This window comes from Electrona antarctica (assembly GCF_951216825.1).
Source record: "Electrona antarctica genome assembly, chromosome: 4".
Lineage (NCBI taxonomy): Eukaryota > Metazoa > Chordata > Actinopteri > Myctophiformes > Myctophidae > Electrona > Electrona antarctica.
In genome coordinates this window covers 57,765,379-57,781,608 of record NC_136809.1, presented here as the reverse complement: position 1 = coordinate 57,781,608, position 16,230 = coordinate 57,765,379, and the positions used below count along the sequence as shown (strand labels likewise).

Sequence of the window (16,230 nt, the reverse complement as noted above, 5' to 3'; positions counted from 1 at the left end):
ATCTTGTAGATCGGCAATTTCAACTACTTCTTTACTAATTCAAATTCATGGAAATTCTTGCAATTTGCTTTGATTGAAAAAAATCATTGAATTGTTTTCAATTCATTATTTATTTATCCATCCATCCATCCATCTTCAACCGCTTATCCGTAGTCGGGTCGCGGGGGCAACAGTTCCACCAGAGTGCTCCAGACTTCCCTCTCCAGAGCAATATTAGTGATTTATTTATGCTTTTTTGATGTCACGATGATGTCACGATGATGTCATGATGATGTCATGATGATGTCATGATGACGCTACTGTCTGTTGTGTCTGTGCTTTCAGTTCAACAACATTGCTGTCTGGTGTGTCTGTGGCATAAGGTTATAATAGTTAGTATAATAGATTTTTCATTATAGTTTAGTTTTAGTTCGTTTTAACTTTTTTTTCCTCTTCTAATTCAGTTAGTTTCAGTAGGTTTTTAGAGCGGGTTTGCTATTTTCTATTAGTTTTTATTTTTGTGAAAACGCTTAGTTTAAGTTTAGTTTATATTAGTTTTAGTTTTAGTTTTGTTGTCGTTGTTTTCCTGCCCTTTTCAAGTCAGGTGCAGGATTGAAAAGGGCCAGAGTAATTATTGTGTAATAAAACTCAAGAAAATATAGCATTTAAAAAATTATATACACATATACAACAGATTAAGCTTATAAATAACTTGACAAAAATGAAAACTAAGGGTATTTTTTCTGTTAGTTTTTGTTAGTTTTGTAAACACAATACAGTTTCAGTTAGTTATAATTTTCTTTTCCTTTCCTAGTTTTTATTTAGTTCAGTTAACTTTTTTAATTTTAGTTATTTGTTTGTTTGTTAGTTTTAGTTGACTGTACTAACCGTGGCTCTGTGCTTCCAGTTCAACGAAAGGTTTGAGCTGAACTGCCAGCAGTGTGTGTGTGACGAGCCCACCAAGGCGGTCCACTGTTTGCCCAAGGTGTGTCCGGCGCCGCCCGCCGCCCTCAACTGCACCGCGCCGGGCTTCGTTCTGGTCAACCAGAGCAACCCGGCAGACCCCTGCTGTGCTGCCTACGTCTGCCGTAAGACGCATCATATGTTATCACTGTGTGCATTTACATGGTTTTATTTCATGTTGTAGCTCTATAGGAGGAAAGCCATCTGTAATTGGGTCTGTCTGTCTGCATGTCTGCCTGTCTGTCTGCCTGTCTGTCTGTCTGTCTGTCTGTCTGTCTGTGAGTTTTCTTTTTGTGAATCTTGTAAACTACTGGATCGATCTACCTTTTTAGAAGTAGAATACATACATATTGTCGACTACCTTTTTTCACTGATGAAAACTAAACCAAACGAAGCTATGATGACTAAAACTAAGAATAAATATACTGACAATTTCGTCAACAAATAAAAACTAGACTAAAATGTTAGGAAGGGACTAGTGGACAAGAGTATCCAGTATAAGTCATTTTACACTTGGTTGCATGTTGAAAATGCAACCAAGTGAACGCTGCGACACGCTGTGAGCTTGTACAGCATACAGCAGTATGTATTGTCTCCCTGTGTGGACAGACTGTGACAGCAGTAATGTACAGTATTGTCTCCCTGTGTGGACAGACTGTGACAGCAGTAATGTACAGTATTGTCTCCCTGTGTGGACCGACTGTGACAGCAGTAATGTACAGTATTGTCTCCCTGTGTGGACAGACTGTGACAGCAGTATGTATGTCTCTCCCTGTGTGGACAGACTGTGAAAGCAGTAATGTACAGTATTATCTCCCTGTGTGGACAGACTGTGACAGCAGTAATGTACAGTATTGTCTCCCTGTGTGGACAGACTGTGACAGCAGTATGTATGTCTCTTCCTCTGTGGACAGACTGTGACAGCAGTATGTATGTCTCTCCCTGTGTGGACAGACTGTGACAGCAGTATGTATGTCTCTCCCTGTGTGGACAGACTGTGACAGCAGTAAGTGTCCAGCGGTCAGGACCAACTGTCCAGTGGGACACGTCCCAGAGCTCAGCGTCCCCGACGGCAAGTGCTGCCCAGAGCACTCCTGCAGTAAGTTCTGATTGGATGTCTAGAAAAATGATGATTGATTCTGATTGGATGTCTAGGAAGAATGATGATTGATTCTGATTGGATGTCTAGAAAAATGATGCTTGATTCTGATTGGATGTCTAGGAAGAATGATGATTGATTCTGATTGGATGTCTAGGAAGAATGATGATTGATTCTGATTGGATGTCTAAAAAAATGATGATTGATTCTGATGGATGTCTAGAAAAATGATGATTGATTCTGATTGGATGTCTAGAAAAAATGACGATTGACTCTGATTGGATGTCTAGAAAAAATGACGATTGATTCTGATTGGATGTCTAGAAAAATGATGATTGACTCTGATTGGATGTCTAGAAAAAATGACGATTGATTCTGATTGGATGTCTAGAAAAATGATGATTGATTCTGATTGGATGTCTAGGAAGAATGATGATTGATTCTGATTGGATGTCTAGAAAAATGATGATTGATTCTGATTGGATGTCTAGAAAAATTATGATTGATTCTGATTGGATGTCTAGAGAAATGATGATTGATTCTGATTGGATGTCTAGGAAGAATGATGATTGATTCTGATTGGATGTCTAGAAAAATGATGATTGATTCTGATTGGATGTCTAGGAAGAATGATGATTGATTCTGATTGGATGTCTAGAAAAATGATGATTGATTCTGATTGGATGTCTAGGAAGAATGATGATTGATTCTGATTGGATGTCTAGGAAGAATGATGATTGATTCTGATTGGATGTCTAGAAAAATGATGATTGATTCTGATGGATGTCTAGAAAAATGATGATTGATTCTGATTGGATGTCTAGAAAAAATGACGATTGACTCTGATTGGATGTCTAGAAAAAATGACGATTGATTCTGATTGGATGTCTAGAAAAATGATGATTGACTCTGATTGGATGTCTAGAAAAAATTACGATTGATTCTGATTGGATGTCTAGAAAAATGATGATTGATTCTGATTGGATGTCTAGGAAGAATGATGATTGATTCTGATTGGATGTCTAGAAAAATTATGATTGATTATGATTGGATGTCTAGAAAAATGATGATTGATTCTGATTGGATGTCTAGAAAAATGATGATTGATTCTGATTGGATGTCTAGAAAAATGATGATTGATTCTGATTGGATGTCTAGGAAGAATGATGATTGATTCTGATTGGATGTCTAGAAAAATGATGATTGATTCTGATTGGATGTCTAGGAAGAATGATGATTGATTCTGATTGGATGTCTAGGAAGAATGATAATTGATTCTGATTGGATGTCTAGAATAAATGACGATTGATTGTGATTGGATGTGTAGAAAAATGATGATTGATTGTGATTGGATGTATAGAAAAATGATGATTGATTCTGATTGGATGTCTAGAAAAATGATGATTGATTCTGATTGGATGTCTAGAAAAATGATGATTGATTCTGATTGGATGTCTAGAAAAAATGACGATTGACTCTGATTGGATGTCTAGAAAAATGATGATTGATTCTGATTGGATGTCTAGAAAAAATGACGATTGACTCTGATTGGATGTCTAGAAAAAATGACGATTGATTCTGATTGGATGTCTAGTAAAATGATGATTGATTCTGATTGGATGTCTAGGAAGATGAGATCACCATTAGCATATCACATCATAATCATTCCGATAAACCTGTAATTATATTATAATTGTCATGTATTTTTTGCTAGTTATCGTATGAATACTTCCATAAATGTGGATTTGTGTTTAAATTCTGTCCTCAGAGCCCAAACGTGTTTGTGTCCACAAGAACATGGAGTATGAGGTGAGTAATGAACCTGCCTGGTCGATTCATCGTGATCCAGTCCACTGGCTGCAGCCAGAAAACTGTTGTGTTTTATGTTGAGAAGCACAATGGAAATAAACTTTATTGTGTATTATCCTTGAAATGCTATTAACCAAATACACTTTGTTGTTAAAGGAGTGTGCACCCAAACAATAATCTCTCAAGACAGATTCAGAGCTCCGCAGCTGAATCTGTCAGCAACTCCAACATGTAGAATTAGCGATGTTAGGAATGTAAACAGCAAAGACGTGTGCGACCGGAAGTGGAGCGCTAAAGTGAAGTGAGCGGCTGACATCCGGTCTCTACAAGTGGAAGAGGGCCGTTCTCAATGGGCTCCTAGTTTTCTAAAAAAATGACTTTTTGTTATTTATTTTTTATGTTATTTTTTTGTATGTATACATATTTTGTCACATTCGTGAGACAATAATAATTGGCATTTTAAGTTTTTAAGCATATTTTAAACCGCCTGGCCGCCAGGATTAATTAATCTATCTATCACACATTGCCAAGGTACCAACCCTTATTTTGAAGAGCCAAATATCCGTAGACCGGATGTTACAATGACAAAATGTTGTGTGTGGTGTCTTGACTGGTTGGTTGTTGTTCTCTCGGTCGGTGGTGGAAAAACCCGACCGCGAGTATCACAGCGCCTGCTGTCGGCCGTTGAAAAACCTTGTTTTCACCAGAAACGACATTCATTACCAGTGGTAGAGTTAATGTGTTATTCTCCTCTAGCCTGGGGCTTCAGTGCCAGTGGTAGAGTGCCAGGACTGCGTCTGTTCCAGAGAACTGGACCCTCACAACAACCTGTTCAAGATCCTGTGTGAACCACAGCACTGTGAGATGAACTGTGACCAGGTCAGACACTTTCTTATTAGAACACGCACGTGTTTAAATAAAATACTTAAACACAGTGTTGTGTGTGTACTGTACATGTGCATGAGGTTGGTGTCATTTGTTTCAGGGATACGAGTACGTGGATGATCTGGACGCCTGCTGCGGACAGTGTGTCCAGACCCACTGTCTCCTCAACGTCAACGGGACCAGGGAGATGGTCCTGCTGGAGGTAGAACCTCACTATCACATGATGTAACACATAGTCACATCGCCGTTTCTGTTACTTAAAGATGGAGTGCCACACTTTTTGTATTTTTCCAGTTTTTCATGTGTCTATGAGGCGACAGTACTTCATTAGACACCCTGGAGTCGCTTGTATGTGCAATTGTGCATTAACTTTGTATTTAGGGTTTCTTCCTGGAGGCTGAACCCTTGACAGTCAAACGGGCCAATGAAATAAACAGTAATATAGTGACATCACACTATCAGCCCCTCCCCTAACCCCTCCCCTTTATCATACAACTACAGCTGTGGGTGCGGCTTCAGTTCAGGTGAATCACCACCCACCAGGCAAACCAGGCATACTTAATGAACTGGTGGGCGTGTCCACATAAAAACATGATTTTAACAAATACTGTACACTTTTTGGAAAAAGTTCTTCCTCCTTATATTATAATAATACCTGATGATCATGTTTTAGGGTGGAAAAAAATCGTGGCACTCCATCTTTAACTTACAAGCAGCAAATGTTGGAGTTACTTTCCAGCTACAAATAATTGTGTATGTGTGTGTGCGTGCGTGCGTGCGTGCGTGCGTGCGTGCGTGCGTGCGTGCGTGCATGCTTGTGTGCGCGTGTGTGCGTGCGTGCGTGCATGCTTGTGTGCGCGTGTGTGTGACCTCTCACCCCGCAGCCCGGACGCAGCTGGTCTCCACCGGGGAACAAGTGTGAACGCTACAACTGCGTTAAGAACGGAGGCTCGTTCATGACCAGCAGATCCAGCACTTTCTGCCCGCCCATCCAGAAGAGCAACTGTCAGCCTGTACGTATGGCTGATTGATTGATTGTTTGATTGATTGATTGATTGATTGATTGATTGATTGATTGAATACTTTATCAGTAAAAAAATGTAAACAGCACAGAGGTACGGTACAACATTAACCCATTTAGATCTCTAAAAAAAAGTCTTCTAAATCAAACAGTTTTCGGAAAAACCCATGTTTCTATGTCAGTGGTGCTCAACCTTTTTCATGTGAAGTGAATTATCTGTATTTGGCCGCGGACCCTCATCTGAAAATATGTTGATTAAGGATAACACCAAAACACTCCTGGGGGCTTTCATAACAACTGTCAACCTGTAAGTAGGCCTATATGGTTTATGACAAACATACTATTTACACAGAGCCTACACTAGAGGTCTTTTTTTGAATGTGCATTCAAGACATTTGAATGTGTTAAATGCACTTAATTACACTGGATCAAATGCAACCATTGGATCCAAATGTATATGCTGCTGTATATCGGTGGTGGCTCAGGGGTAGAGTGGCCGGATGGCAACCGCAAGGTTCCCAGTTCGATCCCTGTGGGCTCCCCCAGAGTTAGTGTGGAAGTGTCCTTGAGCAAGACTCTGAACACCTAATTTATCCTGATGTGCTGGTTGGTGCCTTGCATGGATTCCGCCACCATCGGTGTTTGAATGTGTGCGTGAATGTAATGCACAATCTATGTAAAGCGCCTTGGATAAAGGCAGTATATAAATGCACCATTTATTTATTATATCACACTGCAAAATGAATCTGGTCATTCGAGTTGCTGAGAGAAAGAGACATGCAACCAGGTGGCTCACCGGAGACGTCAGTAAATTTAAAACTCAAAAGTGCTCCTGGAACAGACGGATTAAAAACATCAGATTAAAAAAATATAATAAAAACGGAAGATCCGGGCACTCAACGTGTAAAAAGAGGGAACAGCCTTTATTATGTCAACATGTTTCGACCATTCTGAGTTGCTTTTGTCATTTTTTTATGTGATTTTGCCTTTTGTATTCATAGGATACATTACAGACAGCTGCGGATGGATGCTGTACCACGTGTGAGTATGACTGTGTATAATGATAATCTATTTGTGAGTTATCTGACCAAATTGGTTTTATACAATATTCATGTTTACACTGATGATCCTAGACGACTATTTCTATGCATTAGATGTATGTCCTTGTGTTGCTTACTGTAAATTGCCCTGGATTAAGAGTGTCTGCTAAATCTGCCTAAAGTGTGAATGAATCTCCCATCAGGTGTGGAGAGGGAGAGGGCCTGCAAGCTAGTCAGCATGACCTGTTTAATGAATGAATGCATGTCCCATCAGGTGTGGAGAGGGAGAGGTCCTGTAAGCTAGTCGACATGACCTGTTTAATGAATGAATGCATGTCCCATCAGGTGTGGAGAGGGAGAAGGCCTGTAAGCTAGGCAGCATGACCTGTTTAATGAATGAATGTCCCATCAGGTGTGGAGAGGGAGAGGGCCTGTAAGCTAGGCAGCATGACCTGTTTAATGAATGAATGTCCCATCAGGTGTGGAGAGGGAGAGGGCCTGTAAGCTAGGCAGTATGACCTGTTTAATGAATGAATGTCCCATCAGGTGTGGAGAGGGAGAGGGCCTGTAAGCTAGTCAACGTGACCTGTTTAATGAATGAATCTCCCATCAGGTGTGGAGAGGGAGAGGGCCTGTAAGCTGGGCAGTGTGAAGACAAGGATCACTCATGAAGGATGTACCGCTGTAGAGGAAGTGGACATGCCTTACTGCCAGGGAGCCTGCAACACCTATACCAAGTAATTACTTTATCATTATTATATTTTATTACATGGCTTGGTTGAATGCTTGATTCTGATTGGTCAATCGCTGAATTCAGCGGTGAGTTATGTCTTGTTAACATTCGTTCCAACATGACAGCCATGTAAACACACACACACACACACACACACATACTAGTGACAGACAATGTTTTTGAAAACATTTGAGCGAGAGATAGACAAAGCAGTACCCGAAAATGGATTCTATTTGATCAACTCACTTCATCACTTTCCTCTCCTCTCCTCTCCTCTCCTCTCCTCTCCTCTCCTCTCCTCTCCTCTCCTCTCCTCTCCTCTCCTCTCCTCTCCTCTCCTCTCCTCTCCTCTCCCCTCTCCTCCCAGATACTCGGAGGTGTCTGCGGAGCTGCAGCACCAGTGTTCCTGCTGCCAGGGCTCCAGCTCCAGCAACAGGACGGTCCTGCTGCGCTGCCTGGACGGGGAGCTGCTTCCCTTCAGCTACGTGCACGTGGAGGAGTGTCTCTGCAGCCTCACGGAATGCCACGGGATGGCCGCCGCGGCATCATCGCATGGACGCACCCCTGGCAGGAAGAGGAGGAGTTTCAGCCTTGTCTGAGACCATCCCACACCCCACCCCTCCCCCCAGTTACCAATTATATGTATCATTTAATAAAGATTCAACTATGTATCCGTGTCTCTGCTCCTTCATTTTTAATATTCATCTTTTTTTTATCCAAAATTAGTTAATATCACAGGCAGACTCTTCACATACTAGAGCATGTCTGAAATTAGTGTCAGAGCTGAAATCGACATGTAAATATGAAATAAATGCTTAAACATGTAACTAGGTGTAATGTTAGAGACCACAGAAGACATGGGTGGAAACCTCATTATGTTCAAAAGTGTGACTTTTCAGGATTCAAATTCATTCAATTCAAAGTTTCAAAAGTAGCAGATCTACAAGCTCACTCAGTACAAGTCAAAGAGGTGTGCACGTGTAGAGCTGGCCTCGCTGTTGCAGTCCAGAAAAATTATAAAGATTATAGATTATATGTATATAGAAACCTTGTAGCTCCATATTAGTATTTAGTTTATTTTATTTCGCACAATAGAAACAGTACAAAAAAGGTAACATCAATAAAAGAGAATGTGCAGTTGAGAAAAGAAACCCATGGAGGGCTTATATGTGGTTCTCACCAAAGATAATACAAATAGTAAGGAGACAAAGTAATCAAACATAGGTATGGAAAATAACAAATACAACAACAAATACAGTATTTACACTTGTGAAGTGTGTGTGTGTGTGTGTGTGTGTGTGTGTGTGTGCGCGCGAGCACGCACGTGCAAGCCTGAGTGTGCCTAAATGTACCTGCATGAGTATGCACAATGAGTATGCACAATAAAGCTACATTACGTTAGAATCAAGTGGAGAGGGTTGCTTCAAGAGGCTGGCCCTCAATCTATGTTTAAAGTTACAGAGTGAAGATGAGGAGTTGGCAATAAGTAGGCCTGTGTGAATTCCAGAGTAAAGAACCTCTGACTTTTATGGAGAACTGGCTAAGAGTCGTACGGCTGAAGGGAGGATGCATATTATCAGATTGTCTAGTATTATAATCATGAACTTGAGAATTCTATTCTTTGAAAGTTGTAGGAAGCTTAAAAGACAGCATTCAGGTTGCATTTTTTTATTAATTGACAATGTGGGCCTAGGGCAATATAGTAAGGGCATTTTATCAGGTATTTGACCAATCTGGGAACTAAATCGTTACCAAGAAATTTCTTCACCAATGTGTTTCTAAAGGTGTCTAATAACATGTACTAAAAGTTTGAAATTCAACTCCCGTTGGAAAATTGAGTTATTAGCATAATATGTGACCATACCCATAACATCCTATATAAGGCAAAAAAGTCCAAATTTCATCATTCTTTAAGTAGCATGTGACATATGAAACTAGGGTGATTTCATGATTCTGAATCCATTCCAAGCATTAGTTTTGCACAAAAAACACTCCTTGGGCTAAATTAGGCCATATCCAGTTGACCAAATGTGCTGACCTCATCACGTTTGTGTGGCCGTTTTCCTACCAAGGAGTGTTTTTTGTGCAAAACTAATGCTTGGAATGGATTCAGAATCATGCAAACACCCTAGTTTCATATGTCACATGCTACTTAAAGAATGATGAAATTTGGACTTTTTTGCCTTATATAGGATGTTATGGGTATGGTCACATATTATGCTAATAACTCAATTTTCCCACGGGAGTTGAATTTCAAACTTTTAGTACATGTTATTAGACACCTTTAGAAACACATTGGTGAAGAAATTTCTTGGTAACGATTTAGTTCCCAGATTTTCATAGATTTCTCTTACTAATAGTGACTATCACGAGAAAAAAAAAGAAAGTTGACCCAGTATTAGCGATTTTATCGCACTTTTTCTCGGGCCGAGTCGGCCCTCCATGAACGCGCTTGATTAAAATGCATTTCATACGCGTGCACGACTCATTGTTGTGATGACGTAGGATGGGGCAGCAGAGAGCGGCTCTGTGGTTAGGAAGTACGTCCTCTTTTTACATTTCGTCGACTCGACATCATGGTAAAACTATGTGTTTGTGCTGGGTGTACAAACTCCTGCCTTACAGGGCATAGAGTACACCTGTTCCCAAAGAAAGGCAGTCCGTCGTTCAGGTCCTGGGTTCGATTTGTGCAGGTGAAAAGACCTGATTTCACTGCATCCTCGGTACATGAAAATAACTCCGTCATTTGTGGGGCTCACTTCAAGGACGAGTATTACATTTCAGGTGATCTAATGGCTCACAAAATGGGATTTAGATCTCTGGAACGTGTGAGTTTGATGAAGGGTTCTGTGCCTTCGATCCAGTCACCTGGGCAAACTTCCACGACCACGGGGAGATCATCTACTGCAGTGAATAAACTTGGTCTGTCTCGGGTAAGTTTTACATTTTACAACTACAGTAGCCCTTCTTACGTTAGCATGCGTTAGCATGTTATGCTAGGATGAAAACAAATGGGAGGAGAAATGAAGCTGTACGTTTAGAAGTGTAAAGATGTTGGTGATATGAGCCCCAGGCCAGAGCCATCACTGAGCAGTTGTAGGCTATACAATGTGTGAGATCCTATCATGCAAAGTTCAGTTCTAACAAATTGTTATCTATACATGTGCAAAAGCTAAAAGTACAATAATATCATTATCCAATACTGTATTCCAGCCTTTTCAGTCATTTGCTCTCATTGTATCACATATCAATTGTGATTGATTTGTATAGTTGGGGAATAAAGTAAACACAATAAGTTACAGGGACCTGTATGAGAATTCTTGTATTACATTCAGTACATACTTCAACAATTCTATAATATGTGGTGGGATGACAGTGGAAAGAGTGTAATCTGCTGTATGGTAGGTTGCCAGGTCATTATTGACCTGATAATACTATAGCGCAGTGGTTTTCAACCATTGTCATATCAAGGCACATTATTTATTCAGCATTTGAGCCACGGACCACCATTTGATGATATTTAGCCTCTAAAACGAAATAATATTTTGTTGTCTTTCGATAATATTTTGTCCACAATTCCATGTTGGTACCATAAGGAGAGATACCAGGCAAATGTTGATCAAAATAATGATTTTACCTTCTCTAATTGTGTAGACTTCTTGTAAATTAAGTAATAGATGTTTAAAAATAATTTGACTTTTGACAGCATAAAATGAAATGAGAGCATAAAATGGAACCATACAGGTCCATTTGGTTTCATTTTACACTCAAGGGTTCAAGATCTATAAGGATCCATTGGAACCTGGAACCCCTAACTCAAGGTCCACTGGTTGGAAAACCACAGCTATATTGTTTCATAGTTTCAATGTACAGATTATTGGTTTTCTTTTAGGTGAGGGCATATATGAAAAAAAGGCACCTTACCCTAGAAAAATTGCAACAGAAGGTTTCTCAACTGTTTTGTGTAGTATTAGGTGTCCTTAATAACATACTAAAAGTTTACCAAAGTTTGACCATGCGAAAGGTGTCATTTTCAAGATGGCCGCCGCCAGTTCTTAAAAGACCATTACTCATCCATTATTCATCCTAGACAAGTAATTTTGGTGTCTAACCCTATGTTTTAGTTATGTAGGAATCCAATTAGCTTATATAAATTAGAGTTATGATTATAATAACTAGTGTATTTGAAAAAGTGGTTATAAGGTGGTTATAAGCGGTTTTAAAGGTTCAAAATGAACACTTTCCAATATAAATTTACATTTATCCTTTTTCCACGTGCCATAATGCCCATCATTGGTGATTTTACTTGTAATTCAAATTATGTTGAAGCTTTCAACAATTTACTTAAGGAATAAATGCATTATTACTGTGTGGTACTGTGAAATTAGTCAAAACAGGGCCGCCACGTGAAGGCTCAGTACCGCTAACCCCTATTTTTTGTTTTTGCTTTTTTCATACTACACCGTTCTATTTCATGGTTTCTGACCATGAGAGACTCAATGGAATACCTATTTTTATTATTGGGTGTGTCTGGACCCTTATTGTGCATATTTACAAGATAGTGACTACCCGAAATAGTGCTTTACCATGATTTCTACCATGACTGTTGACTGTTTTGGCAAACACAAGCAATATTAATCCATTGGCTAAGATTCATGGCACAGAAGGAACATATTTTCTTGAGCTTGCATATTGTCAAAATGGCTGCAAACATGAAAAAGAAAAGAGACATTACATTTCCTGTCAGATCCTATTACCCAGGGGGGCAAACCACCCCTTTTTGGATACCTGCATTTGCCATAACATCAAAGGTTGACCACCAGAAATATCTATGACCCAATAGAATCACAACCTATATGGACACACCGGTCAATTTCTTTGCTGGAAATGCAATATGGCCACCACAATATTAGCCCCCATTAGCCTATAATGCGGGTGAATAGGGCAACATTTTTAACTGAGGGATATTTCCACGAAACTTCACAGGTTGATCAATGATATGAATACCATAATGGTTTGTATTGGAAGTTTCCATGATATCCAATATGGCCACCACAATACTAGCACCCAGAAAATAGGTTTGGCTTCTGAACCAGATGAGCTATAAATACAAACTCATGGTTTCTAACCACGAAAGATATTATTGTTCTGGGGTGTTTCTTTGCAGAAAGACATCCCTCTGGCTGTATTTTGGTTTTGTTCTACTGTTTGTTGGAATTTCCTCTGTTTATGTTGACAATCATCCCTGGCAGGATCGTGCATCGCCAGGGGCGGCGCTGGGGGGGGGCTTGCGGGGGCTATAGCACCTCCAAAAATCCCATAGCACCCCTGTAGCACCCCCAAGAAATTCTCAAACAAAATGTAAATTTTTCCCCCACTTAACGCGCGATTAACGCACGGTGAAGTTTGACAGAATGGTTGAGAGACGCATTCATGTGAATGCAGGCAGTCAGTGAGCCCCGCCTCTCTCCCCACTCTCTCTCCCAGTGACTCGTCCGTCAGCCTGTGCAGGACCGGTGCGCAGAGTGTAGCCTACCAGTGTGGGCTGGGCAGTTGAGCTGTGAGCACTCGAGTCGTCGCGTTCGTTGGGCTCGTTATTAATTTATTTGCTCCACAATGTGTTAGATCAGAAGCTCTTTGAATTGGGCAAAAGCAAAACTCTGGCAGTTTTGGTTGACAAACATAGGAGTCAGTTGTGATAGCTTGATGCTACACAGACCATGCTAATGCTAAAGCTAATGTTGACAGCCTGACTGCGTGCGTGCTTACAGGAGAGAGAGCTCTCGCCTGGGTGTGTGTGTGTGTGTGTGTGTGTGTGTGTGTGTGTGAGACTATGTGTTGAGTTGAGTTTATGATTTTGTTTCCCTCTTCCATGGCATTTGCAATAAAGCAAGCATTCTCCCATGTTGATAAGAGTATTTAAAACTTGAAAAGCAGTGGTTCTGATTGAACCAGTGGTCCCTGAGGGGGTTCCAGGTGGTCCCCAGCTAAATGATGGAGAGTTGGTAACCAAATGAACCCTTATAAATATTTAACTCTTGAGAGTGTAAAATGAAACCAAGTGGTTCAATTTTACACTCAAGAGTTGAATAATTGTTAAACAGCTGCATTACTTAAGTTAATTTAAGTCTACACAATTAGAGAACTTAGAAAACATGTTATTTTGATCAACATGGCCTGTTATCTCTCCTAATGGTAGGCCTAACAACAAAAAAATCGTCCCGCATAGCGGGACATAGCACCTCCATTATTAGTCAAGCTCCCTTATAGCTCCCCCAGTAAAAATGGTCTGGAGCCGCCACTGTGCATCGCTGAGTATGGATGGTCTCTCAGTGACGGGAATGCAGTCCCCTGTCCATCTACAGAGCCAGCCTGGCCTATGTCAATGAACAAGACAATATCATGTAGCTGTATCAAAGGCTGCCAGAAAATCTGTTCATGTGCCAGGGACTGGAGACAAGATGCAGCAGGAGCTTAACTCCATTCCTGACTGGGAATGTCTCAGATGCATGCATCATTCTGTGTGCTCTTTATGGGCCCAAAACCACTGGCTCAACTCCAGTCCGCTCCTCTGACAAGTGTCCTGCTCACTGACAAGAGTGACATCCTAGCACACTGGGAAGAGCACTTCAGTGAGGTCTTAAACAGAGAGTCCTCAATTTCCGAAGAGGATATTGCCACGATACCCCAGCTGCCAATCAAAGCTGATCTGGCTGACCCCCCCACCAGTGCAGAGACAGTGAAAGCACTCCAACAACCCACTTCTGGAAAGGCACCAGGAGGTGATGGGTTGCCTGCAGACATCTACAAGAATGGAGGCATGGCACCTGTACCAGGTAATCTGGATAGGGGGAAGTCCCTCCAGACTTCAAGGACGCATCCATAGTGCATGTTTACAAGAGGAAAGGGGACAGGGCATACTGCGATAACCATCATGGTATAGCCCTCCTGAGTCCTGAACATCACAGTAAAGATCTTAGCAAGAATCATCCTCAACCGGCTAATCAGCCATGCTGAGAATGTTATCCCTGGATCCCAATGTGGTTTCCACGGAGGCAGAGGTACCTGTAACATGATCTTTTCCATTTGCCAGCTGCAAGAAAAGTGCAGAGAGCAGAAGGGTCTCTATATGGTGTTTGTCGACCTCACCAAGGCCTTTCACACAGTCAATCGTGAGGGCCTGTGGCAGATCCCTGGCAAGTTTGGCTGTCCAGGGACACTGGGCCTCATGCGCCAATAAGTTCCAATAACTTTTCCTCTTACATTTCTTCCTAAGTGAATTCCTAAGAGAAGTCCAGTCAGATTCATGAAACGTTCTTAAGTAGGCAGAATTGTTCGTAAGCATGTTCTTATGATGATGAATCCAAATCCTCGTAACTTGAAGGGGTGTGCCAGTTCATTCAAATTATCATAGGTAGACGCCCCACATATCCTAATTAGCATCCTAATTACCATAGGGAACCGCCCCACCAATCCCATATAAGGCATTGGTAATTCACTTTCCTACCTGTGTTCACCCAGGTGGGTGTGGTTTTGCATGACTCCATGGCCTTGCCTGCAGTCACACCTGTGTGTGATTGCAGCTCACAGGACCTCACACATAGAAATAAAGTTGAGTGAAGTCAAGAATACCTAAACTAAAGTCTAAATATGGTGGAACACCAGACTCCAAACATTAAAAATCAATAATACTGTGGAGGTACTGAAGTGAACAGAAGTTTTCACATTTTCAATATTTCAATATTTTAATATTTTCAATATTCATGAATGTATTTTATTATTTATCTCACAATAGTCAACTGGGGGGGGGGGGGGTTATGTGGTGGGTATGGTGCGTTTGTTTGGGTTGGGTTGTGAACTCTAAACCAGGTTCTCAAACATTTTCATGTCAATGACCCCCAAATTGACATGCATTCTGCAGACCCCCATATGAAAATTTTTTCTGCTAGGGTAATGTTTTGAAGATTTATCAAAATGTTTTGAAAATAGCCGATCTACAAGCTCAAAATGGGCAGTAATGGGACGCGTTTGTGAGCTTGTATATTGGCTATTTTCAAAGTATAAAATGGGATTAAAGTGGTAAAATATTCCATATTTTGCTGTGGACTGCCTGGAACTTCCTCAAGGACCCCTTGAGGTCCTCAGACCAAACTTTGAGCATCATGCAGATGGCGCTGTTTTCCCTTTATGTTTTCAGATTGCACTTAAGAACGAAAAAGGCACCCTAAGAGTGCTCCACAGTGTGCGTAGATTCTGTTCTTACCTACGAACAAATCACAGCTAAGAAAAGATTGAGGGATCCCAAAACCTTCTTAAAAACTTCCTAAGTGGGTCTAAGAACAAATTTCCTCTTAAGAACTTCTTAAGAACGGTTGGCGCATGAGGCCCAGTGATCTCTCTCATCGCGTCCTTTCATGACAGGATGCCAGCCAGAGTCCAAGATAATGGTGATGCATCCCCAGTCAGGAATGGAGTGAAGCTCCTGCTGCATCTTGTCTCCAGTCCCTGGCACATGAACAGATTTTCTGGCATAGGCCAGGCTGGCTCTAGATGGACAGGGGACCATCACTGAGAGACCATCCATACTCAGTGAAGGGATGTCCGGCTTGGCGATGCACGTCCCTGCCAGGGATGATTGTCAACATAAACAGAGGAAATGCCAACAGAAACAGTAGAACAAAACCAAAATACAGCCAGAGGG

At 41.1% G+C, this 16,230-nt stretch overlaps 1 protein-coding gene across 1 annotated transcript in view; it reads left to right on the top strand.

Moving 5' to 3' along the window:
* Window positions 1–8,138, top strand: part of muc2.1 (mucin 2.1) — a gene marked incomplete at its 5' end in the record, with an annotated part of 64,269 nt that extends 56,131 nt beyond the window's left edge. The window contains 9 exons of the mRNA XM_079498491.1: window positions 887–1,067; window positions 1,937–2,041; window positions 3,810–3,850; window positions 4,607–4,729; window positions 4,836–4,937; window positions 5,620–5,748; window positions 6,758–6,797; window positions 7,410–7,533; window positions 7,897–8,138. Of these exons, the coding sequence (XP_079354617.1) occupies window positions 887–1,067; window positions 1,937–2,041; window positions 3,810–3,850; window positions 4,607–4,729; window positions 4,836–4,937; window positions 5,620–5,748; window positions 6,758–6,797; window positions 7,410–7,533; window positions 7,897–8,128 (1,077 nt within the window). The 3' untranslated portion in view covers window positions 8,129–8,138. The remainder of the gene's footprint in view (window positions 1–886; window positions 1,068–1,936; window positions 2,042–3,809; window positions 3,851–4,606; window positions 4,730–4,835; window positions 4,938–5,619; window positions 5,749–6,757; window positions 6,798–7,409; window positions 7,534–7,896) is intronic.
* Between the last annotated feature and the right edge of the window lie 8,092 nt (window positions 8,139–16,230).